The sequence below is a fragment of the Cyprinodon tularosa genome, unplaced genomic scaffold (assembly GCF_016077235.1).
Source record: "Cyprinodon tularosa strain WSP-4 unplaced genomic scaffold, ASM1607723v1 ctg1254, whole genome shotgun sequence".
Lineage (NCBI taxonomy): Eukaryota > Metazoa > Chordata > Actinopteri > Cyprinodontiformes > Cyprinodontidae > Cyprinodon > Cyprinodon tularosa.
The window spans coordinates 122,180-148,939 of NW_024038064.1; the positions used below are offsets into that span (position 1 = coordinate 122,180).

A 26,760-nucleotide genomic window follows, 5' to 3' on the forward strand; every position below is an offset into this window, starting at 1 on the left:
GATTCTTGAGGAGGACATATTGGACTTTGAGTTTGACGGTAGAGGATACCGTCGCCAACTAGTGGTCTGGAGTGTGCAACGCTTCAGATTCGAACGGGAAGCGGAAGTTTATAAGCGGTTGTGATGTATCGGAAAAAATAGTTCTGGGATTTACAAAATGCTAAATAAGACAGGAACGGTTTTTCTTCACGAAACTTTTTTTGGAACGTCATTGAACAGCGCTGACGACCCGGTGAGTAGCATATTTTAAAAAAAGAACGTTTAAGGTTGTTTTAAGGACATTATCGGACATGCACAATGGAAGCCATTCTGAAGCAGCCAGGGGGGGATTCTGCATGAGCCAAAAAGCAGAGACAGGACCAATTGTCAAAATTTTGGTGTCGATCATTCGATTTCATCCTGGACACTACAGAGAATGGGCTAAAAGTGTTAAAAACCGGAATTTTCCTTTAACAGGCATTCCCTCTTGGGAGCGGTAACAGGGTTGTGCATATGCATTTCTTTTTTTAAAGTGGACACAGCGGGTCTTTTGAAAAATTCACAAAAATCCTCCACAATACCTTTAAATATCAGCCAAACCCATTTACTCAGTAACAGATAAATCCTTTAAATAAACCAAACATTAACCGCAACATATCTGACCCAATAACCAGTAAAACACATATTTTCATTCATTTCAGACGGAACTATTCGCATACTCGGTGCCATTTACCTTTTTCCTCTGAGCACGGAGCAGCTGCCTTGCTTGGTTGCAAGGAATCATGGGATACCAAAGGCTATGGAGGATACAGCTGATCCGTCCTTCAAAACGGGTAAAAAGAAGGCTGAATTTTTTAGCCACATAACGAGGAATTTTCCAACCCGGGCCACACTATGACGTAATCGGCCGACGAATCTGGCATTCAGAGGACGTAGCCATTGGATTCAAACTCAGCAAATGATGGTGAAAACCATCACCTGACTTCTAGAGACAGACAGGAGCACGGCGGAGGGAGCGGCACCATCGTCTGTCTGGCTGAGAACAAACAGCACGAGGAAACATCTGAGGTGTAAAGCCTGGTTTATGCTCAGAAACCAGGTCGTCTGTGTGTGTGTCGCAGTTAACGCAGATATAACCCCCGCAGGTGACCGCAGACAGCAGGCCTCTGATTGGTCAAATCTCACCTGCTCTACACTGGGCCGGATCTATCAAAGGTTTGCGTGTATAAAAACGTGAGCTATTTCACTGTGCACGCTAAAAAATGTCCAAACTGATCTATCACCAGCGTGCTAAAAGGATTTGGTCTTTAAAACGTGCTAAATAGCGCCTCTTATCCATTTAGTACTTTTTCTGCAATGAATATGCAATATGGGGCGTTTACACGCAAAAGTGCGTCTTGTGGGAGGAGAACATGTAAATATATTAATTTAGCACTCGCAAAGTGATTTATTAAACCTGAAAGCAATTTTGCTAACGGTATCTGACTCTATATTTAACACGTTTCAAAAGAAGGTGCAAATGGTCTGTATGCGTAATTGCGCACACATGGCAGCGGTTATTGTCGCAAGAAGGAGACATGGAAATGAAGCAAGGAGACGCAGAGAACGCATTTTTTCACTCCGTGTGAATATTTTTGCAATGAACGAGGAAACGATCATCAAAACATATCGTTTATCCAGCATTGCCATTTTGGAGCTGTTGGGGGAACTCCGAATGGATTTGGAGCCAGCCACAAGGAGGACCCACGCAATACCAGATATCACTAAACTCCTTGCAACATTGCACTTTTTTGCATCTGGGTCATTCCAGCGTACGGTTGCAGCGAGAGCTGGGATCTCCCAATCTCGTTTTTTCAGAAGTGCTGTCCGACGGGGTCGGGGTTCTCCCCCCTGCGCCTGTGGAGCAACATGCCAATGCTGCGGGGATGCGTACGCGCAGTAATCTCATCCACAGTCACTTCTTGTGAGCCATTTGGTATGTGCATTTTTCTACAGGCCAATACAAAACACCTGTTTTTTTTTTTTTTTTTTTTACTCTAGTGAAGTAGAAATTCAGCCACATACCACCTTAGGGAATAAAGGTTGCCAAAGTTTTTTCTTTATATATATATATATATATATATATATATATATATATATATATATATATATATATATGTTAGGGGTCACTGTAAGATTTAAATTTCTTAATGCACTAGTTTGTACAAACTACAAACTACTTTGCCGCAAACCACAAAACGCGCAAAACCATCATTTAAATAGGGCGTCTCCAAAAGTTTTGCACCTGCCACCAGTTACGCAATCGCTCTTGTTAAATCACCCGCAAAACATGGTTCAGCCCCTCGCGCAAAATTCCAGTTTGCGAGCGCAAATTACTGCACGCAAAATTGGATCTTGATAAATCTGGCCCACTATGCGTATTTCCTGTTTGGTACCTAATGGCAGAAACTCTACCTGTAGTGCCGTCTGCAACGCCTGGCTCACCTCAGACTCTATCCCAGACACCGTGCAAGACGCTAGTTTGTAGCTCTGAGCGACGGTCTGTTGGTTTGCATCCGAAGACGAAACACGCAGCGCCACGGCCAGTCTATGGGGAACACTCACGGGTAAACTGTGTGTCGTCTGGCGTTGGATTAGGCGTTGCAGAAGGCGAACAAGCTCGTCAAACCGACATACGGACACCCACAATCCTAGCTAGTTCCTGATTGTCCCTCTTGCGTTGTGGCGTGGAACAACATAGCGCAGAGCATGCTTCAAAATTGGGCATAAATCAAAAATATGTGCGTAATAGCTGCGACAAGCTAACTGCGATTCACCGCTGCCTGAGGATAAGCAGCCCTTAAGAGGGACACTTTGGGTCTGAGGAGGGCAGGATGTCCGTTAAACAGTCCATGAGCCCAAACTGAGGGGCAGCGACCCCTAATGGTTTAGACCAGGGGTCTTCAACGTTTTCAAAGCCAAGGACCCCCAAACTGATGGCGAGATGGAGCGGGGACCCCCTAATTATATTTATTGTATTAAATAGTGTTCTATCAAACTGGTCCTATAGTCACTCTATTACAGATGGATTAATGTAACTAAAGTAATCCCTCCCTGGGATTATTAAAGTATTTCTGAATCTGATTCCTGGTTGATGGGACAGGTGTTGTGAATGAAACGGTGCCCAGCTTGAAAGAGCTCCTGTGTGTCTCTGAATGTGAGCATTGAAGACTGAAAGACATCTTCTGCCTCCATTTATCTGTTTACTACAGTCTGTTGAATTCATGTTAATGTGTACTTAAAGACATTTTAATTAGTGCAAAAAATTGCAGGAGGGAATATAAAAAAAAGTAATCAACCAAGACTTTCACGACCCCCATGCAGTACCTCCGCGGACCTCCTAGGGGTCGCAGACCCCCTGTTGAAGACCTCTGGTTTAGACCCTTATCCTCTCTCAGAGGAGGCTGATCCCCTCCATAAAGGCCAGACTCTAGAATCCACCGTTATATCCTGGTCTTATGGCTCCTTGGGTGTAATTTTATAAAGTTATGTCCGACCCACAGCCGGGACATCAGTACTCCCCTCTGTCCAGCCACAGTTACATGAGCACAGAGCGGAACCAATGCGCCCCCAATGCACTATGGGTAGGAGGCCCCCAGACTCCATCTCATTCATTTGAACATTTCCCAGCAGCCCTGCTGTTAGAAAGAGCAGCAGGCGTTCAGGGAGACTCAGTCGTAGTTAAACAGGAGGTCAGCAGCCTCATGATCCTCTGAATGCTGTCAACATTACACACATTGTTCAGCTCTGCCTGTCTTAATCTAATTTATTCTTAGTTTACCAGCACATGTTCAGCGATGCAAGGCATTAAGGAACCATTTAAAAAGCAGCTCCACCAGCTCATGGTTTTCATCAAGACTTTTTTACTTGAACAACACGTTTGTTATCCGTTCAGAGACCTGGAGCCGTGAGTTCTCATCCTCACCCCCACCGAGCAAAATCGGTTGAAAAGACGACATGATTTATGTCCAAACAACGTCTACGTTTGGTTGGAAAGTGAAAAGATGGAAACCATAATATTCAGATCGTCTATTATTGGACTAAAGTGGGACACAATTAGACTGACCAAAACAGCAAATTTTTTCAACAAGTATTTCTGTACCCTCCGACGGAGGGCGGGGGTGGGGCTGCTTGTCTCCCCTCAGCTCAGCCGTCTCGTGTTGGAGTTCACCCCGGTAGATGAGAGAAATAACTAGGGTAAAAAAATACAAAGGAAGAATAAAACAGACAAAAATATTATAACATGCACATAAATAAATACTTAGAAATATAAGTAATATTACAAAGGCAAATAAATAAAGAAGCTAATTAAAAGAGTATATCGCTGTATAATTTAATTTCTACTTACATTTGTTTGTGGTAATTAATTGTATGCTGATTTATTTGTTGAGAATTTATTTATTTCTGTATTTATTTTTTAAATATGGCAGAGTTGGTCCTCCATATAAATGGGCCATATAGTGATGCTTAAAGTATAATGTTCTTGCCTTATATGATCTTAAAACTAGGGATGCACGATATAATTGGCCTCCTATCGGTATCGGCCTTAAAACTGAATATCGGACATCGGCCACCCCACCGATATTTAACCCGATATTTGATCAGCTTCTGAGTTTCTAAAGTCTAAAATAAATAATAAAATACTACTTCTTCTTCTTCCTCAAAAACTTCTTTTTTACAGACTTAAAAACTTCTAAAGACGAGGGAAAAAATATTGATCCATTAAAATATCACAATATCTTCATATGCTGATATATTGCCATTTAAAAACACCATATCAATCTCTTTTACTAATGAAATATTGCTATATGTCATCGTTATGATACGAAATCCCCCGAAAATTCACAAAATTTTGCCATATTTTTATATGTTGATATATTGACGCGGTATCGACCTATTTTACTAACAAAATCTCACAAGAATTTGTAACAGAATAATGAAATTTCACCAGATTTTGAAAGTAAAATAGATCGATACCGCGTTTTTAAAAATCTATTTGATATCAGCATATGAAAATATATTTGAGTATATTATTTTTCAAAGTGTCAGAAATGGATAACAAAACTGCTATTTTCAATGACTACTTATTTTTGTCCAGCTTTAACATCGGTATCGATATCGGTTATCGGCTACGTGAGTTTTAAAATATCGGCATATTGGATATCGGCCAAAATCCCAATATCGTGCATCCCTACTTAAAACGTACTTTTATTGAACAACCGCAACAGAAAAGATAACTTTTAACTTAACACTCTGAGCTCTGTGAGCGCTAGCCTGGAAGCTGCTGCTGCCGCAGTGCATGCTGGGACAGCTGTCAGTCTAAAGAACGGACGGGTCTGCTCTGATGCATGCTGGGTAAAGAGGGAGGGGCCAGAACAACATCCGGGGACTTTGTCCGTTCTCGGTCTTCTTGTTCTTGTGAATTGGAACAGTGCTAGGGATGAGGCTAATGACATCTCACGAGCACATAAGAACGCACAAGTACACATATTGAGAAACGGCCACAGATTCTCTTTCTCGTCTCTGTCATTGTTAACTTTGGCTTTTCATCTCACTGATCCCATTTGGAAACTGTCTCCCATTGTAATCTGGTGGGATCGCTTACAGTTTATCCTCCCAGTATTTTACATGATCTGGTGATCAGCATAGTTCTGCATATTCATGATGAAAACACCAGTTCTAACTGCGTACTGGTAAGTACATCAGCTTTGTGCTCACTATCTGGTTTTATTCATGCAGACCTTTGCTTTGCCTCTTTGCTTCTGAAACGAGCCTTTTGGGATTTAAAAAAAAAAATCTTCTTTTTCTCCTTTTAACTGTAAAGTGTCTGTGGAGTCCAGGTGTGGGTTTAAAGCTGTTTAAATTAAATCAAAGTCAGTATTAAGATTTCTGTTAAACCATTGTTTCTCATAGAAATGATCCATTTCCGCTGCTAGCTTACATGGTCTAGTGAGATGTTGCTGTGGAGTTAGCTGTGGGTTTGTTTCTGCAGGGATCATAGAGCGAGCGGGGGGGTCAATGGAGGAGCAGATGGGGCCGCTCCGCTGCTCTCAGCCCTCGGCGACGGGGGAATTCTGTCTGAGCGATGCTATGTATTTCTGCAAGAAGGGTCTGGAGAGCATTGTGGATGACCAGGTGACGCAGCGGTTCTCCTCTGAGGAGCTGGCCTCCTGGAACCTCCTGACCCGCACCAACCAGAACTTCTACTACATCAGCCTCCGCCTCACCATCATCTGGGGCCTGGGAGTCTTTGTGCGATACTGCATCCTCTTCCCCCTCAGGTCAGTGTGACACAGATCAGCCTCCAGAGATTCCAGCCTCAAGGCCGCTGTTCTGTCAGACCAGCATACCCATAGTCAATACATGTTTATCCTTTTAGTTTGATTTTATTCTATTCAGTTTATTTCTATAGCTCCAATTCACATCATGTCATCTCAGGTCACTTTCCAGTTCACCAGATCATCCAGTCAGATTGATTCAAAGTTTTCTATCTAAGGAAAACCAGCTGATTGCATCGACTCATTGACTCTTCAGCAATCCCTCACACTAAGCATGCTTGTAGCGACAGTGGAGAGGAAAAACTCCCTTTGAACAGGAAGAAACCTCCAGCAGAACCAGGCTCAGTGTGAGCGGCCATCTGCTGAGGCCCACTGGGGTTCAAGGAGACAGAAGCAGACATAGAAAAAGAAGCATAGATACAAAAGGCAACTGTCAACCAGCTCCACAGGCGGCCCCGTCCAGGAAACACACAGCCAGGCAGACGAGCTCCGAGCCAGCTCCCATGTCAGAGGATGAAGAGAGCACTTCCAGTTAGTCACAGTCAGAGAAACAGGACTACACTGGAAAACAGGCCAAGCTCCAACATCTAGAAACAAAGGTGTTGATGGCAGCAGCACAGCTGATATTTCTCTCCAGGATGGAGTCACAGCCAAACAGGAACAGACCAGATGAAGCTACTATGAGAAAAAGCAGAGAGAGCAGAACGTTAGAGATTGAACTAACAGATTCTGCAGAGTGGGAGAATAGAGATAGAATGAAGCAGAATGATGAAAAAGGGGTCCCTATGTCCTCCAGCAGTCTAAGACTATAGCAGCAGAACTATAGAGATAGCTAACTAACAGATTCTGCATTCTGTTTATCCCTTTAGTTTTGCACAAAAAACAAACTTTAAACTACCTCAACGGGCGTGTATCCCTTTAGTTATGAACAACAACAAATTTTTTTTATTTATTTTGAATTCAAAAAACTCAAAACTCTAATTTTTTTTAATTTTTTAAATTGAAATATTTTTTTTGTACATGACTAAGGGGATAAATACCAACGTATTGCGCATGCGGATTGACTATGGGTATCTGACAGAACACCATCTTCCTCTTCTGTTCTAAAGCTTTATATCAGATTGAGCATGCTCTGGACTCCCGGTTATAAGAACTCCTTTTGCAGGGGGGTATTTACCATTAGGCAATACTAGGCAGTTGCTTAGGGCCCCAGGTTCTTGGGGGCCCCATAAAACTCTGTTTCAATGTATAGTTAATACAGCTATTCCTAATTAGTGCGCAATAATAATGTTTTTGATTAAAAATCCTTTCACCAAAAAGCCATCACAACGCTAATAATATTAAGTTCCCCCACCCCCCTCCCCCCTTCAGTGTCCACCATATTGGATCAGTCCATTTGCTGCACATGTGCTGCAAAAACTCAAAAAAAAAGAGAAAAGGTCCACACAAACATATCAGCAAACCATTTGGAAATGGTACGAAGAGCAGTGTTGCCAACTTAGCGCTTTAGTCGCTATATTTAGCCACTTTTCAGACCCCTCTAGCACTTTGATTTCTAAAAAGCTCCTAGCGCCAAATCTAGAGACTTTTTCCTGCTACTGGAGACTTTGGAGACAACATCTAAAAGCAGCGAACTCTGCTCTCCAGAGCGAGTAGATTGGTAACCCCGCCTCCTGCTCTCCTCTATCTTGTCTGCTGTCATGATTCATGCAGCTATTATTTCATCCAAATGAAAAATGGAGAACAGATAAGCAGATCATGGCTTGTCTACAGTGAAAAGAAGGACTGGGTTATTTACTTTGGCCTTTTTGGAAACACAGGAAGGAGAGGAAAACAACAAGAAAAGGGAGAAGAAGAAAGGGACAAAAAGTAGAACAAATAATGGATGTCTATTTCTCTACCTGTATAATGGGTCTGTTCTATGTGTTGTCTTCTCATTTCACAGGGCCCCTGGCTGTTTTTGCCTAGGGCCCCAAATGTCCTAAATCCGCCCCTGTCCTTTTGGTTTCTCGTTAAACCAAATGTCCAAGCAGACTCTGTGTTTTTTGTCCAGGATTGCTCTGGCTGCTATCGGCCTCTCCTGGCTCGTTGTGGGAACATCTGTGGTTGGATTTCTGCCAGAGAGCAGGTAAAACACAAACACAGGAGGTCAGATTAAAAACACTTCAGCTGATTTGATTTAATGCAATCCACCAACACAAAGCAGCATTAGGGCATTGTTGGGAGTTTGCAAATGTGCTAAAAGATAAAAAAGAAAACAGCAGTTGATTTTGAGGGAGGAATAAATTTAACCTTTGCTGAAACTAGAGCTGACCCTCAGGCTGCTTGCATTTATTCATTTGATGTGTTTTTGTCACTTTATTAGTATTTCTATGTATTTATTGAGCATTTATTTTTTAGCTTTATATTGAGCAGCCCTGTCCTGCTGTCAGAATGAACTTTGACCCCTTCCTGTTTGTATCTCTGTGCTCCTCAGAGCAAAGAACTGGCTGAGTGAGCTGGTCCACCTCACCTGCTACCGGATCTGTGCCAGAGGACTCTCTGCTACCGTCCACTACCACAACAAGTCCGTCCCATTCTGGCTTCAGCCTGCAGCTCTTTGCCGCTCTTTCTATTGGATGCTACTTTCTATTGAAATTATCCGCTCAACATGTTCAACCTAGAGTTTAAAAGATCAAATTAATTCTACTTTTAAACTAAATGGTAGACTGAAAGAAAGTATTAGACTAGCTCCATCTTTTTACCCTCCGTTTGTCGGGTTTTCATCCATTTTCTCCTGCTTAATCCTGTAAGTCACAGCGGGGCTGGTGCCTTTCCCCGGCAGTCTCAGGACGAAAGGAGGGGGAAACCCTGTAGTACCGGTCACCACTCTGTCACCCAAGGATGCTTTAGAGAAGCCAGTCAACCTAACAGTCATTTGGACTGTGAGAGGAAGCAGGAGTACCCGGAGAGAACCCACGCATGAACAGGGAAAACATGCAAACTCCATGCAGAAAGACCCCGAGCCCCGAATCGAACCCAAAACCTTCTTGCTGCAAGGCAGCAGTGCTTCCCACTACCTCACCGTGCAGAACAATTGGTTTTCAATTCTATTCAGTTTATTTCTATAGCGCCAATTCACATCATGTCATCTCAGGTTATAGAGACGAGTCAACCAGATCATCCAGTCAGATTGGTTCAAAGTTTTCTATCTAAGGAAAACCAGCTGATTGCATCGACTCATTGACTCTTCAGCAATCCCTCACACTAAGCATGCTTGTAGCGACAGTGGAGAGGAAAAACTCCCTTTGAACAGGAAGAAACCTCCAGCAGAACCAGGCTCAGTGTCAGCAGGTTTTGTCCTTTTTTTAAAGACATAACTGCAGAACAATTTTTTTTTTATGTTTTAAGCTAAAGAAAATCTGTCAAAAAAGGGCAAAGTGGAGTTTGTCTGACTGTTTCAATCAAAGTGAGGTTATTTGTGTGCTTTCATCATTATAACTGTCAGGAGAAGCTGATTAACCTCACTGCTGATGTTTCTGCAGAGAAAACAGACCTCAGAAAGGAGGAATATGTGTTGCAAACCACACCACGCCCATCGATGTGGTGATTCTGGCCAACGACGGATGCTACGCCATGGTGAGGCTCTATTCCGGTGAAAACGAGCGAGTCTGCGGGTCCTTTGCTAACCATGCCTTGCCAACAGGTGGGGCAGATCCATGGAGGTCTGCTGGGCGTCATTCAGAGGTCCATGGTGAGGTCCTGCCCCCACGTCTGGTTCGAGAGGTCAGAGATGAAAGACCGGCACACTGTGACCAGCAGGTTAGCTTCCTGACTGCTTATTAAACTAAACGCTAATGAAGATTAGATTTATTTTTACAATAAACAATTATTAAAGGAGACAAACATGGTTGCAGCGAAACCATCAAAAGAAATAAAAGTAAAATAATAAGTTAAAAACAATCCACTGGACTTTGTTTCCAAGTTTGAAGATGTTTTGCTTCCCATCCAGGAAGCTTTTTCAATTCAACACGTTCCCATTCACGATTCACATTTTTTATTGGAAAAAAAAGAAAAAAAAAAGCAGAAAAAAAGAATCTGATTCTATTGTGAGAACGGCATTCATACAACTTCAGTGTCCCTCATACGCAGTAGAGGACGCGATGACGTCACAAGCAAGCGTGCTCTATGTTTATGGAAATAAACATGGATGGTAGCGCAAACTTTAATTTATTTCCCCAACCTCAGCCAGGTAATGAAAAACACAATCTTTTTTCCCCATCAATATTTTTATTGTATTTTGTGCAGATATTCCTGCCATATAACCAGAGATGGCAAAAGTACTCACTTTCCGTACTTGAGTAAAAGTACAGATACTTGTGTTAAAAAATACTCTGGTAAAAGTGGAAGTACTGATTAAACTTCTTTACTCAAGTAAAAGTAACAAAGTACAGGCTTGTAAATTTACTTAAAGTATAAAAGTAAAAGTAGAAACCACTTTTTTCATGCCGTTGCCTACATTTTAAATGGATGTCTGCCAATAGGACTAGATCTCCGTTGTGTTCATTTTCAATCATCTCGTCGTCCATGCTACTATGCTAACGCCACCGCCACCAAGCTGCAATGATTTGCCGCCAATGAATACCGCCGAATCTGTCGATTCATCTTGTAGCGGTGCGTCAAATGCAACGTAGATTCCCATCCAATTAGATTGAATTTGGTATTGATGACGTGAAAAATAATAACGGTAACTCCATTGAAATGATTCAAAACTAAAGTAACGAGCCAATTTTTTTAAATGTAAGGAGTAGAAAGTACAGATATTTGTGTAAAAATGTAAGGAGTAGAAGTAAAAAGTCGAAGTATTTGTACTTCGTTACTTCCCATCTCTGCATATAACCAATACAGTCAACAAGACCAACCAATGCCCTCTTGGATACACATCTGCATAATTTCCTTTAAATATTCAGGAGGTAATAGTCCACTGCTGAGGCTCCCTTGTTTAACTTTATCGTCTGACATTAATCTTGTGTTTCGCTGGCTTCTGCGTCTTGAGACAAGTTTACTCAAAATCCCAGCAGGGTCTCTAAAGAGTTTCACATAGTTTGTTTTTCCCTTTTTGGAGATATATGATGCGTTCAATATTCTGGTGTTTAATACATGGTCCAGTTTTTCTCTTCCAGAATAGTTCTATCAACCTTTTAGCTTCTAGTAGACACATATCTATCAATAGTTGTTCACATTTGGTAAACAAACTATTTTTTGGATATAGACCCAAAATTAGAAAAACCGGATTTTGTGCAACATCCTTTCAGACAAGATGTTTTACAGTTTATTTTATTGCTTTCCAAAGTTTTGGAATTTCCCTGCATTCCCTGATACAAAGAAAAAAAGTCCCTTTTTCTTCTAAACATTTATGGTATATCATGGTTGATTGGTGTAATATAGATTCACGTTTATTTTTATTGCAGTAACCTTAAGCAAGAGTTAACAGTTTGTTTCTGAGCCTTTGCACAGACAATCCTCCAGTGACAGGTTTACTCCCAGCTCTAATTTCCAGGCTTCCAGTTTCAGTGTTGAATGAGAGAAATATCAGCTGTGCTGCTGCCATCAACACCTTTGTTTCTAGATGTTGGAGCTTGGCCTGTTTTCCAGTGTAGTCCTGTTTCTCTGACTGTGACTAACTGGATGTGCTCTCTTCATCCTCTGACATGGGAGCTGGCTCGGAGCTCGTCTGCCTGGCTGTGTGTTTCCTGGACGGGGCCGCCTGTGGAGCTGGTTGACAGTTGCCTTTTGTATCTATGCTTCTTTTTCTATGTCTGCTTCTGTCTCCTTGAACCCCAGTGGGCCTCAGCAGATGGCCGCTCACACTGACCATGGTTCTGCTGGAGGTTTCTTCCTGTTCAAAGGGAGTTTTTCCTCTCCACTGTCGCTACAAGCATGCTTAGTGTGAGGGATTGCTGAAGAGTCAATGAGTCGATGCAATCAGCTGGTTTTCCCTAAATAGAAAACTTGCAATCTGTCTGTCACTGGATGATCTGGTGAACTGTAGAGAGACCTGAGATGACATGTGTTGAATTGGAGCTATAGAAATAAACTGAATTCAAACTGAATTAATAATGAAGGTTTAGCTGTATTTATATTACCCTGTAATATGACCATATTCCTCTATTAAATTAAGCAAATTTGGAATAGATTACTTTAAGTTTGAAATGATCAGGATTGTGTCATCTGCATATAATGAAAGTTTTTGTTCTTATTGTCTAATTGTACTGCCTGCTGTAGATGTATGGGACCTTACAGCTATAGCTAGAGGCTCCAATGCTAAAGTGAATAACACCAGGGATAAAAAGACAATCCTTGTTTAATAACAGTTTGTTTAGATATATTTTATTTGTTAATATTTCTCCAGTAGGATGTAAATTTTGTCAGGATTTGGTTATGCAGTGTTGACCCAAAAGCAGAGGCAGGAGGGCAGAGGTAAATTTCTTTAGATTTAATTAAAAAGGGAAACTGAAAACAAAGGCAGGTTATCCAAAAATCCAATAATGAAAACGAAGTGCAAACTATCATGAAATCAGGAGTCCAAAAATCCAAAACAATCAAAGATAAAACTAGTCAAAACGAACCAGAAACCATGGAGACATCAGGGGAATCACTGTCACAACGAGGAAGACTCAGGAAGACGGAGTTGGAGGAAGTTTGACAAAGTGAGGCAGTGTTTGACGAGGACCCAGCAAAGAGAGAGGGCTTTTAAAGGAGACTGAGACAAAGAGGGGGCTAATGAGGAAACTGGGAGCAGGTGTGCACAGAACAAGAGAGGGAAAGAGCTAGGGAAGAAGGAGAACACAAGAGGGCAGCAGAGAGCAACAAAAGAGAAACCTGGAAGACTGGAAATAAAAACACAATGTTAAATTACTAAGACTATAAAGCATGAAGAAAAGAAAACTAAACACTCAAAAGAAAACATAACAGAACCCAGACTAGGACAGTAACTGGAAAAAAAACAAAGAACACAGCAAAATAAAAATAAAACCACTAACACTAAAAAACAAGGAGTAAAGCAAGACTGAATACTATAACAGAAACAGAAACCTGACAAATATAATAGGTGTATCCATTTAAAAAAAGTATTTATCAAGATTTGAGACTCCCTCAGTGTCGCTGCTCATTTCAAATCTGGAAAACTCACACAAAGAGAAAAGACAATTAGGAGAAATTTATTGATACAACTACTTTGTCTTTGGGGCTCAGACCTCAGCAGGAAATATAGCGCTGAATTTTGATAGATCTGCATGAACAGGTGCAAAAAAACAGGGCTGATTCCCCCTCAGGCCTGAAACTAGTGGTGGAGTGGAGCTAGATGGAGTTGGTCAGTCTGTAGACTGCTGGTTAGAGAGACGGTCTGCTGGGCTTTATGGGGAGATCCATTGGACTGAGTGAGCTGATACTAGAGCTTCACTCAGGGACCTGGAAGATGGAAGTCCAGTTGGATAACACAGGCTGAGAGAACCTGTCCATGATGAGCAAGCATGAAGCGACAGTGGACAGGAAAAACTCCCCATAGGGAAGAAACCTCTGGCAGAACCAGGCTCAACATGGCGGTCTTCTGCCGGACCGGTTAAGATGAGACGGGTAGGAATGACGCTCTGATGAAGTTTTAGCTCTGAAGGTTGAGGAGGGGCTGCAGGTGGGTGGAAACGGGGTCATCTGAATGAAGTCTCAGCGCATCCGCCGCCTGCGCACAGGAGCAGACAGGTGCGGATGGGAGGCCTTTTAAGATGAGATTTGGATGCCGATTGGCTTTCATGGAGGTGTGGTTCAAAGCTGATTGGCTGTGCCACAGGTCGGATGTATGAATAAACAATTTGTTCCTTCAGTTGAACTTCCATCTAGGCTCCATGTTCTGCTTCCTGCTTTGAACTAACAATCTGCTGATTAGTCAGGCGGCAGGAACAGCATCATGTCCAGCTGTTGGAGCAAATAAGGAATCCCTCTTCTGGATCAGAGGAGAAGGAACCCTAACCTGACAACAGCCAGATGCATGTCTCGCTCCGCCCAGCTCCACTCACATACATCTGGGAACTCGCTCATTGAAAGTGATTTCCCCAACCGAATTTATGGTCTGTCCAATCAGGACGCAGGGTGGGTGTGTCCTGGAGTGGAGAAGCGACCGTGAGATTCCAACAACAATGGCGGCTCGCATTGAGGAAGCAAGCGTTAGCATTGATGCTGCTATTTCTTCTGTGTTGTCCAATCTATCTGATATTGTTTCATTAAAAGAACATCAGAGAACGGCTTTGAAGGCTTTTGTTGGTGGAAACGATGTTTTCGCCCTTCTCCCGACCGGATTTGGCAAGAGCTTGATCTACCAAATGGCTCCTCCTCTCACAGCGTCACGGGTTAGCTTCGGTGTGAGTGGTTGAAATAGCACGTCAATAAAGATGACAGACAAGTGGCTTATCCAATCATATGCAAGGAGTTTTGATAAGGCCCAGCCTTCAGTAAAGGCAATTCCTATGGCGGGTTCCCAGATGTATGTGAGCGGAGCTAGGCGGAGTGAGACATGCATCTGGCTGTTGTCAGGTTAAAGGAACCCAGTGTGAATCCTTAATGAAAGATCAGCCTTTGTTGATGAACTGAAAGCAGTTATTGCTTTATTGTCATGAGGATGACTGGTTTCTTGTTCCTCTCTCTGCAGGCTAAGAGATCACATTGCAGCAAAGACCAAACTTCCCATCCTCATATTTCCTGAAGGTCTGTCTTCCATCATGCTTCATGTGAGGAGGCTCATGATGATATTTGAGGTGACTTTGGTCTTTGTCCCAAACAGGAACGTGTGTCAACAACACCTCTGTCATGATGTTCAAAAAGGGAAGCTTTGAAATCGGAGGAACGATTTATCCTGTTGCCATTAAGGTAAATGTCTTTGAGTAATTGAATACAGGTCTGGTTGTGAGAAGATCTTCAGGTTCAGTTTTAACAACAGCAGGTTAGTTTTCATGTTCAAGTGACTCAGACTGGGCTTTCAGAAGTGTCTGGTTTTATCTCTGTTCCAGTACGACCCTCGATTCGGAGATGCTTTCTGGAACAGCAGTAAATACAACATGGTCAGCTACCTACTGCGCATGATGACCAGCTGGGCCATAGTGGTCAATGTGTGGTATCTTCCTCCTATGACCATACAGGTACGCAGCAAGCTGATATCCCTCTATTTAAACAGGTCAGATTGGCCGTTAGGGACTAAGACCCTCTGAGACTAAGACCCTAAGAGACTGAGACCCTATGAGACTGAGACCCTGAGAGACTGAGACCCTCTGAGACTAAGACCCTAAGAGACTGAGACCCTAAGAGACTAAGACCCTCTGAGACTAAGACCCTGAGAGACTAAGACCCTCAGAGACTAAGACCCTCAGAGACTAAGACCCTAAGAGACTAAGACCCTAAGAGACAAAGAACCTCAGAGACTAAGACCCTAAGAGACTAAGACCCTAAGAGACTAAGACCCTCTGAGACTAAGACCCTGAGAGACTAAGACCCTCTGAGACTAAGACCCTCTGAGACTAAGACCCTGAGAGACTAAGACCCTCTGAGACTAAGACCCTCTGAGACTAAGACCCTAAGAGACTAAGACCCTCTGAGACTAAGACCCTCTGAGACCCTCTAAGAATAAGACCCTCAGAGACTAAGACCCTCAGAGACTAAGACCCTAAGAAACTAAGACCCTCTTAGACTAAGACCCTCAGAGACTAAGACCCTAAGAGACTAAGACCCTAAAACACTAAGAGCCTCTGAGACTAAGACCCTCAGAGACTAAGACCCTAAGAAACTAAGACCCTCCTAGACTAAGACCCTCAGAGACTAAGACCCTAAAACACTAAGAGCCTCTGAGACTAAGACCCTTTGAGACTGAGACCCTAAGAGAATAAGACCCTCTGAGACTAAGAGCCTCTGAGACTAAGACCCTCATAGACTAAGACCCTCAGAGACTAAGACCCTAAGAGACTAAGACCCTAAGACCCTCTGAGACTAAGACCCTCTGAGACTAAGACCCTAAGAGACTAAGACCCTAAGAGACAAAGACCCTCCGAGACTAAGACCCTAAGAGACTAAGACCCTCTGAGACTAAGACCCTAAGAGACAAAGACCCTCAGAGACTAAGACCCTAAGAGAGTAAGACCCTCTGAGACTAAGACCCTCTGAGACTAAGACCCTAAGAGACAAAGACCCTCTGAGACTAAGACCCTAAGAGACTAAGACCCTAAGAGACTAAGACCCTCTGAGACTAAGACCCTCTGAGACTAAGACCCTAAGAGACTAAGACCCTAAGAGACAAAGACCCTCCGAGACTAAGACCCTAAGAGACTAAGACCCTCTGAGACTAAGACCCTCTGAGACTAAGACCCTAAGAGACTAAGACCCTAAGAGACAAAGACCCTCTGAGACTAAGACCCTCTGAGACTAAGACCCTAAGAGACTAAGACCCTAAGAGACAAAGACCCTCAGAGACTAAGACCCTCTGAGACTAAGACCCTCTGAGACTAAGACCCTCTGAAACTAAGACCCTAAGAGACTAAGACCCTAAGAGACAAAGACCCTATGAGACTAAGACCCTAAGAGACAAAGACCCTCAGAGACTAAGACCCTAAGAGACTAAGACCCTAAGAGACTAGGACCCTCTGAGACTGAGACCCTCAGAGACTAAGACCCTCTGAGACTAAGACCCTCAGAGACTAACAGCCAGAGAGACTAGGGTCCTCAGAGACTAAGACCCTGAGAGACTGAGATCCTCAGAGACTCCCTTTGAACAGGAAGAGACCTCCAGCAGAACCAGGCTCAGTGTGAGCGGCCATCTGCTGAGGCCCACTGGGGTTCAAGGAGACAGAAGCAGACATAGAAAAAGAAGCATAGATACAAAAGGCAACTGTCAACCAGCTCCACAGGCGGCCCCGTCCAGGAAACACACAGCCATCAGTTCTTCATAGCTTACTGTTGTCCTTCTCTCGGCTGTTTCAACACTCACTAAACTTTGAGTTTAGCTGCTGGAATGTTGTGGAACATTTCAGGATTTCAGGTGCCGTTATCTGAGCTATAGGAAGCCTTGTCATTCTGGACAAAAAGCATCCTTCTGCATAGTTTGCTCCTGAGTTACTGAGAAATCAGTCCAGGGTTTTAATAATCCAGTCGACCATTTTCAGCAGGTTTTATAGACACAAAGTGAATCCACTTCCTCTATAGCAAAACTTCCTACTGTTGGTATGGTCTTCACCTTTTCCACTCTGTACCAACCAACCTCAAGAGGGTTTCACCCTCAGTGAAGCATTTCCTCTTCAGGTTCCTGACGGTTCTATAAAAGGTTCACCTGGTTCCACGTTTCGAGCTCAACATCCCGGCCTGGGAGGCGGAGCAAAGACAAGATGTTTCCTTGGTTTCTGCAGAAATCAGCACTCACACTTCCTCCTGGAAAGTGGTCGACTTCCAGAAAGGAACAGAGAGGCCATGTTTCAGAAAATCTTCTTGTTTAACAATCAGTCACAGAAACAATTACATGCAATAAATCTGTATGAAACAATGTAAACATTTAGTTGAGTAACTTTTGCTCCACTGATGTCAGTGAGTTTGGCAGATTTTAGGCTGAAGCACATCAACTTGCAGCCTGGTTGTTCTCTAACTTTCTGTTTCTCTTTGTGTGAGCAGGATGGAGAGGATGCAGCTCAGTTTGCCAACAGAGTCAAATCTGCTATTGCTCATCAAGGAGGCCTGCTGGACCTTGCATGGTGAGGACCCACCCTCACCTTAGGTTACAGTCTCAACTCTGATTTAAAGTGGTGATAGAATGATTCTATAGGGTACCTGGTCCTTCAGGTCTCTAATAGGGTGATAGAATGATTCTATAGGGTATCTGGTCCTTCAGGTCTCTAATAGGGTGATAGAATGATTCTATAGGGTATCTGGTCCTTCAGGTCTCTAATAGGGTGATAGAATGATTCTATAGGGTGTCTGGTCCTTCAGGTCTCTAATAGGGTGATAGAATGATTCTATAGGGTATCTGGTCCTTCAGGTCTCTAATAGGGTGGTAGAATGATTCTATAGGGTATCTGGTCCTTCAGGTCTCTAATAGGGTGATAGAATGATTCTATAGGGTATCTGGTCCTTCAGGTCTCTAATAGGGTGATAGAATGATTCTATAGGGTATCTGGTCCTTCAGGTCTCTAATAGGGTGATAGAATGATTCTATAGGGTATCTGGTCCTTCAGGTCTCTAATAGGGTGATAGAATGATTCTATAGGGTATCTGGTCCTTCAGGTCTCTAATAGGGTGATAGAATGATTCTATAGGGTATCTGGTCCTTCAGGTCTCTAATAGGGTGATAGAATGATTCTATAGGGCATCTGGTCCTTCAGGTCTCTAATAGGGTGATAGAATGATTCTATAGGGTATCTGGTCCTTCAGGTCTCTAATAGTGTGATAGAATGATTCTATAGGGTATCTGGTCCTTCAGGTCTCTAATAGGGTGATAGAATGATTCTATAGGGCATCTGGTCCTTCAGGTCTCTAATAGGGTGATAGAATGATTCTATAGGGTATCTGGTCCTTCAGGTCTCTAATAGGGTGATAGAATGATTCTATAGGGTATCTGGTCCTTCAGGTCTCTAATAGGGTGATAGAATGATTCTATAGGGTATCTGGTCCTTCAGGTCTCTAATAGGGTGATAGAATGATTCTATAGGGTATCTGGTCCTTCAGGTCTCTAATAGGGTGATAGAATGATTCTATAGGGTATCTGGTCCTTCAGGTCTCTAATAGGGTGATAGAATGATTCTATAGGGTATCCGGTCCTTCGGGTCTCTAATAGGGTGATAGAATGATTCTATAGGGTATCTGGTCCTTCAGGTCTCTAATAGGGTGATAGAATGATTCTATAGGGTATCTGGTCCTTCAGGTCTCTAATAGGGTGATAGAATGATTCTATAGGGCATCTGGTCCTTCAGGTCTCTAATAGGGTGATAGAATGATTCTATAGGGTGTCTGGTCCTTCAGGTCTCTAATAGGGTGATAGAATGATTCTATAGGGTATCTGGTCCTTCAGGTCTCTAATAGGGTGATAGAATGATTCTATAGGGTATCTGGTCCTTCAGGTCTCTAATAGGGTGATAGAATGATTCTATAGGGTATCTGGTCCTTCAGGTCTCTAATAGGGTGATAGAATGATTCTATAGGGTATCTGGTCCTTCAGGTCTCTAATAGGGTGATAGAATGATTCTATAGGGTATCTGGTCCTTCAGGTCTCTAATAGGGTGATAGAATGATTCTATAGGGTATCTGGTCCTTCAGGTCTCTAATAGGGTGTGTAACATTGGTTGGGCTGAAAATGGCATATTAGCTGTTCTATGACCCCTAATGCAGCCTGGTTAAAAGCCCTAGAGTGAAACCACAGCTTTTCCTCATTTTACGGTATGATCATGAATATTTAGCTGAGCTGTGCTCTGATTGGTTGGTTTACAACGAGCGACGCTGCTGAGCAAAGACGCATCATAGCAACAAGCACTCACTCACTGAAACATCCGATTGTTGATATGGTAGGGGGACCAGACGTCCAGGACATGTCCGACTTTTCATACCTAAAAAAATGTCGGGGGGGAATTTCATAATCGTCCAGGATTTTGGTCGACTCCAGTGCAGCAGAACCGAGCCGTCAGCTCCGGGGCCGGTCCGGGAACCCCGGCAGACGGGGGCACGGAGCCTGGACAACGGCGGCCCCTGGACAATGTAGCAAATCCTGCTTTGAACTGTCCAAGATTTTAAAACCTGTCTTTGGTAAAATGCTTCGAGCAAATGAACAGCTGAGCATCAAACTTTGCAGGGATCTTCTGATAAACAAAATTAACGCACGCCTGTCAAGTCTTCGGATCCTTGGGAAGGCTGTGAAAATGTTCCCCTTCCTCCGGTCAGCCTGGAACGCTGCATTTCCACCCGTGGTTCTGGTTCATTTTCAATAGAGAAACTTCCTGCTTTGTAATTCTTGTAGAGGTAAACCCAACTGTAGGCTAAACAGCTAAACTGCTGTCTTCCATCCACCTCTATTCATGTTTTTGGGCCGTGAACCAGTGGGCTGGTCTGGATGTACATTTTGGGGCGTCACAAAAGTCCAGGCCAGAACCAAATAAGGCAACATCCCCGAGTTTAAGTCAACTTGGGGCTTCATTTGGATTCCCTGTTTTATGGTGGAACTTTAGAATAGTGAGACTTGCAGAGAAAGGAGGTGTTGATGGGGTATGATCTTCTCTGTACGTCTATTTCACCCCCTGAACTATCGTTATTCATCTATGACAATGGAAACTCTGTTTTACATTCTATCACCCCTTTAAATGCTTCGCAACATTCATGGGAATCAGAAGCTCTTTGTTTTTCTTTCCTCTGTTTAAACTCGGTTTGGGGGCTATCCCCCGGCGGCGCCGCAGTGATTCCAAGTCATTAAAAAGACGTAAACCTCTCACCGGCTGCTGAGCTGTCCGGCTGCGGTTACCGAGACACTCCGGCGCTGCAGAAAATTCCGCAAGAAAGCTATCCTTGCGGTGTGCCGGAGCCCTCCGCAACAAGCTCTCGCAAATATCCTTATTTAGGCCGTGTTATCGCGTGAAGTTACGTGAACTCAAGTGAACTTCTGTTCTTGCGAGTTAAATCTCCGCACCGCACCGTAGTCAAAAGGGCGGTGTGAGAGGGGGTGTGCGGGAGTTGCGGTCTCCGTCGGCTCGGTAACCGCTGGAGCCAGTGTGAGCAAGGGGTAAGCCTTTCACTACTGTCTCAAAGGATTCTGGGTAACCGGAGCTTCCACCAGGAGCTACACGGGGGTCTTTTTGCTAACTGCAGTGGCTTCCTGGTCCTAGCTCCTTCCTAGCTGCCTGTCAAATAGTAACCAAGGCGCCTGTGGAAGCACTTCCACTGTGACTTAAGTGTCTTAACCAGTTTGATCACTGGCGGCTGACCACTGGAGGGCGCTGGGGCACCCCCCAACCCAATGACCCTGATTAATACATAAAAAATTTAAAAAATAATTTTTTTTTGTAATTTGATTTAAAATTAAAATGTAAAATATTTTTAAACAAATTAATACATATTTTTTTAGATGTGCAAGATAAATATTTTATCTTTAATGACTAGTAAAGCATCATTTCATTTTTCGTCAGATTGGTGACGTATTACCGTCCTAGGCTGCAAAAATCTTTGCCCATTGACTGTCGTTAAAAGTTGTAAATGTGCAGCAGCTCCTCTGCAATGCAAACATGTAGGCTGGCCCAGCTAAGCTAGGAGGGCACCGCTAAGCTGCAACCTGAGGGGACAGGAAGTGTCTTTGCTCACCACCTCCCGCCACAGAACAGATGTTTTGCAGGTTATTGACAGGTCGAGTTGCAGGAGTTGGAGACGCATTGGAGAGAGAGAGAAATGTCCCCCCAAAAAAACGTCCTTTTAACCTTGTAGTGGGAAAAAAGTACTATTCACTCCAGTTATATAAGCGGAGATCGATAGTTTTCACTCAGACAGCACTTTATTTTTATCTTTTCAAAGAGAGATCAGTTCATCATACAGTCCTTATTGCACGGTAATCAGCCCTGTTCTGATCTGAGCAGCGTTCGTTCCTCCTTACTGACAATAATGGAAAGTAGTCAGAGTCAAAGCAAATTACACTTTGGTTAAACAGTAACATTATAACTAGGAAAAAGGGAAAACTAAATAAGTATTTTTTTCTTAACATAAGTAAATGTGTTCTTGGATTAAGGAGCTAAAACAGACATTTTGCCAATGGAACAGGACAATTTACACTTAAAATAAGAAAACACAATTGCGTTGTCTTATTTCAAGTGCATATTCTCTAATTATCTTATTTTAAGACTGAAAATACTAATTTCATTGGCAAAATATCTCATTTACCTACTCAAATTAAGGAAAAATACACTTAATTTAAGACATTTTTATTCATTTCTAGATCATTTTTCCAGTGTATGAATAAACCTGAGAAAGAATCTGGTTTGTAATGGGAAGAAGTCTGACTATAAACACCCTCAATCAGGAGCCTTGCAGGTGAAACAGATTCAGTGAAAACTTTTATAGTGAGTAAATAGCATAAAATAATATATGGAATAAGAGAAACTAAATTTCCGACCACAATCGCAAATTTACCTTTTTCAAACTTTTTGTTCCTTGTTTTTTTTTTTTATCGTTTGGTTTTAGAACCCCTTTGCAAAAATGATGGAACTACCAGCCTCTGAGAATGTTCATTCAGTTTTGTTTTGTTTTTGTAGAAATTAACATTTTGTTGTTTTTTGGTCCAGATTTTAGACACAGCTTATTGTGAATAACCAACAGCTTTTTTTTTTGCGTGATGATTTCCCCTCTTTTAGGAGTTTGATAATCCTCATCTTTGTTTGAAACTTCTCTGATGTTGGAGCCGTGATTCATGTCCGTCCACTTGGTGCAGCAGCTCTCCAATGTTTGATCGCTCCTTTTAATTAGCAGGTCAAATTTGATGCAGATGTTAGTTTAGGGGATGTGGATCCATCATTTTTCCCTCAAAACATTTTATTTCTGGATTTCTTTTAGTGTTTCTTAAAGCCAGACGGTTGCCATTTGAAATGACTTTAGTTTTGTTTAATGTGTGTGATCTGTTTTTTTCCTACTGAATGAGCATCCTCCAACGCTGCGGATTCCATCATTTTTGTCATGAGTTGTTTTCGATCAGATTCTGCTTAAAGTTTTCTGTTCCAATTCCTGAAATAATTCTTCTCTATAAATAACTGAGACTTTGCAGAAATGCAAATGGTTTCGTTTTTTATATTAAATCATTTTTTTAAGTTTTTATTTTGTAAAAAATTATGTAATTTGAACCTAAATGTTGGACCGTCCTTCCCTTCACTGATTGCAAACATGAGGTTCTGATTTCATATTTGCTTCTTGCAGGGATGGAGGATTGAAGAGAGGGAAGGTGAAGGATTCATTTAAAGAGGAGCAGCAGAAGATGTACAGCAGCATCATAGTGGGACAGAACGGCATGGCCGCCCCAGAACCAAGTATTCAGAGCGAAGCCGATCCACAATGATCTTCCTGTGAGGAACTTAGTTCAGCTTTCGCTTAGAACGGCCCCGCTTTCTGGATTAAATCAACCTTTTATCTTCATAGAGAGCTTCATGCAGTACTATCCATCCACCAGCAGGGAGCACTGTGTTATAACATTTCTCTCTGTTTTGCTCCCTGGACTGGCAGGGATATATGTGTCTGTTATTGATAGGGTCACCACAGCAATGGTGTTGGATGTGGTGAGAATCTTGTTTTTATGGAGCTTTAGAAACGGGATAGAAAATAATAAATCTGGTTTCTGAGACGATCAAGGAGCTCAAAGCTGCCCTTATATGGAGAAAGGTTTGGAGTTACATTTCGGACCAAGTGGAGCTTCATGCAGTTTAAGCGGAACCCCCCCGAACACAGGAAAACTGACCCGGTTCATCATGAGGACTGAAGCAGTTCGCCTGTGTTCTGCCTGTAGATCCGGTTTGGTTGGTTTCCTCAGGAATCAGACCAAGCTGCACAAATTTATGATGACATTTAAACACACATTCAGTCTTTTCTAAGCTCAAGCTTAGAATTAATTCTGAGCTGAATTAATATTAATGATCACTTTGATTATTTTTTGATAAATATTAGTTCAGTAGATATCACTGGAAAAATCAAATCTATAAGTCATTTTTTTCTTAAAATAAGTGAATTATTTCTTCCATTGAGGAGGACAGTGAGACACTTTGTCAATGGAACAAGACAATTTACATTTAACATAAGAAAAAACAACAATTACTTGGTCTTATTTTAAGTGCATATTATCTAATGATCTTATTTTGAGAGTTAAAATACTGATTCCATTGGCAAATCATATTTCTAGATGATTTTTGCAGTGATTAGAGATGTTTTATAAAGTGGGAGTGATGCTCAGGAACAGAAGCGGCCAGTGGCGTGCACAGAGATTATCAGGGACAGGGGGTCAGGTTGGACAAAGGGCACCTTCTACGTCACATGAAGCCGCTAACAGCCAAACGTCGCCTGATGCTGATGTTTAACGATCTTCTGAGGTCCTAACTGCAAAAAATTGAAAAACAAATAGGATATTTTTCTTAAAATAAGTGAATTCTTCCTTAAATTGAGGAGTTAAGTGATTCTCTTTGCCAATGGAACAAGAAAGTATACATTTAGAATAAGAAAATACAATTGCTTTGTCTTATTACAAGTGCTTATTATCTAATTACCTTATTTTAAGAATAAAAATATTCCTTCCATTGGCAGATCATCTTATTTACCTGCTCAGATTAAGGCTAAATACCCTTAACTTAATAAATATTGACTTATTTCTAGATGATTTTTGCAGTGTAGGTAGCAATGCTACACTGGTGTCCTTATTTGACCGCGTATATGAGACAATATGCAGATTAACTGAGATTTACAGTTAAAATATGAAAAAGGCAACAACTCTATTATCTTATTTCAAGTGCATAATATGTAATAATCTTATATTAATGTTAAAAACTCTCATTCCACTGACAGATCATCTTATTTATCTGAACCTAGTCTTTATCTTTGCACGCCCCTAACATGGAAATACACTTAAGATTCTTAAAATTTTTTATTATTAACAACAGTTTGTTCGAAAGCGTTAACATAAGTGTATTTCACCTTAATCTGAGCGGGTAAATAAGATGATTTGCCAATGGAATTAGTATTTTTACTCCTTTTTATTTAAAATGCAATAGTTTTTTTGTTATTTGAAATGTAAATTGTCTTCTTCCATTGGCAAAGTTCTTACTTCCCTCCTCAATTTAAGAAAAAATGCACTTATTTTAAGAAAAAATGCACTTATTTTAAGAAAAAATTCACTTATTTTAAGAAGAAATGCACTTATTTTCAGAAAAAATGCACTTATTTAAAAAAAAATTCACTTATTTTAAGAAGAATTGCACTTATTTTAAGAAGAAATGCACTTATTTTCAGAAATAATGCACTTATTTTAAGAAAAACTGCACTTATTTTAAGAAGAAATGCACTTATTTTAAGAAAAAATGTACTTATTTTAAGAAGAAATGCACTTATTTTAAGAAAAAATTTACTTATTTTAAGAAAATGTACTTGTTTTAAGAAAAAATGCACTTATTTTAAGAAAAATGCACTTATTTTAAGAAAATGTACTTATTTTAAAAAGAAATGCACTTATTTTAGGAAAAAATGTACTTATTTAAAGAAAAAATGCACTTATTTAGATTACATTTTTTTGCAGTGCCCTCAACTCTTTATTTCATCTGCTCTGCAGTTTCTTGACAGCAAAAAAAAAAAAAGATCTTAAAATGAGTCAAACTTTCTTAAAATAATCATATTTACATTTAATCTGAGTAGGTAAATAAATAAATTTGCCAAAGGAATTAGTATTATTACTCTTAAAACAAGATAATTGGATAATATACCCTTGAAATAAGACAATATTTCTTTTCTCATTTTAAATGTAAATTGTCTTGTTCCATTGGCAAAGTGTCTCACTTACCTCCTCAATTCAAGACAAAATGCACTTATTTTAAGAACACATGCTTTAGATTTGTTTGCAGTGGATTTCTTAGGTTCTCATCCATCAAACCTTAAAGCTGAATATGTTGTGAAGGAAAGGATTCTAAGTGAGGATGGAGCAAAGGCCCGTTTGCGGCTGAAGCCTCGGTGTCCTTGTGGGAAGGAGATGGCGGATGAGACGCGGATCAGAGTCTGCGGCGACATGTTTACTGTGACGGCGCTTTAATAAAGAAAGCAGAGAGTGTGAAATAGCACGGAGTTATTCTTCCACACACAGGCCGGCTTACGTCCCGCTGCCTCTCCTCCTCCTCCTGCCTAGAATAACAATCCCACCACTCAAATTGCTGGAACAGAAATGTTTGTTCTCTCCTAACAAGATTGTGAATTATTAATAGGATCTAAAGCTGGTTTTCTAACCCGATTGTTGAGGTGGGATTGTTGGCGAGCGATGCAGCGCCACACCATTTACTGTGATGTATGTGTCTGCACATCTTTATGTCCAATTTAATGCGATTCAGATAGATTTCAGGGGGACATCATAAAAGGCATTGGAGTGACCCCACGGTGGACTCCATACAACCGTCCCCTATGTCCCAATATGTTAACTCGATTTGGCTCACTTTTACTCTTCCCGCCGCCGATCCATACAAATGCAATGCAGGTACGCTAAGTAAATATGAATACATTTCCAAATTGAATCCAAGTGAGTGTAGTTTGCAGAGGACATCATTTTAAACGCTGCTGTGCTGGGAACTGAGCGCTCACAGAGTCAATGACTGAGGCTCTCTCTGAGGCTCGCCATTAGCTGGATCCTAATGTCTGTAAAGACATTGTTCTGCCATCTATCCTGTAATGAATGCGCTGCTGCAGCCGGCATGGAGGGATCGATAGC

The 26,760-nt window shown here is 41.7% G+C and overlaps 1 protein-coding gene across 1 annotated transcript in view; it reads left to right on the plus strand.

Moving 5' to 3' along the window:
• The window catches only part of gpat3 (glycerol-3-phosphate acyltransferase 3), a 36,365-nt gene extending 12,460 nt beyond the window's left edge, over positions 1-23,905 (plus strand). Inside the window, exons 4-13 of the mRNA XM_038276592.1 lie at positions 6,011-6,299; positions 8,350-8,424; positions 8,773-8,862; positions 9,821-9,914; positions 9,982-10,097; positions 14,977-15,032; positions 15,109-15,194; positions 15,335-15,463; positions 17,973-18,052; positions 23,232-23,905. Of these exons, the coding sequence (XP_038132520.1) occupies positions 6,011-6,299; positions 8,350-8,424; positions 8,773-8,862; positions 9,821-9,914; positions 9,982-10,097; positions 14,977-15,032; positions 15,109-15,194; positions 15,335-15,463; positions 17,973-18,052; positions 23,232-23,370 (1,154 nt within the window). The 3' untranslated portion in view covers positions 23,371-23,905. The remainder of the gene's footprint in view (positions 1-6,010; positions 6,300-8,349; positions 8,425-8,772; positions 8,863-9,820; positions 9,915-9,981; positions 10,098-14,976; positions 15,033-15,108; positions 15,195-15,334; positions 15,464-17,972; positions 18,053-23,231) is intronic.
• Positions 23,906-26,760: the final 2,855 nt, after the last annotated feature.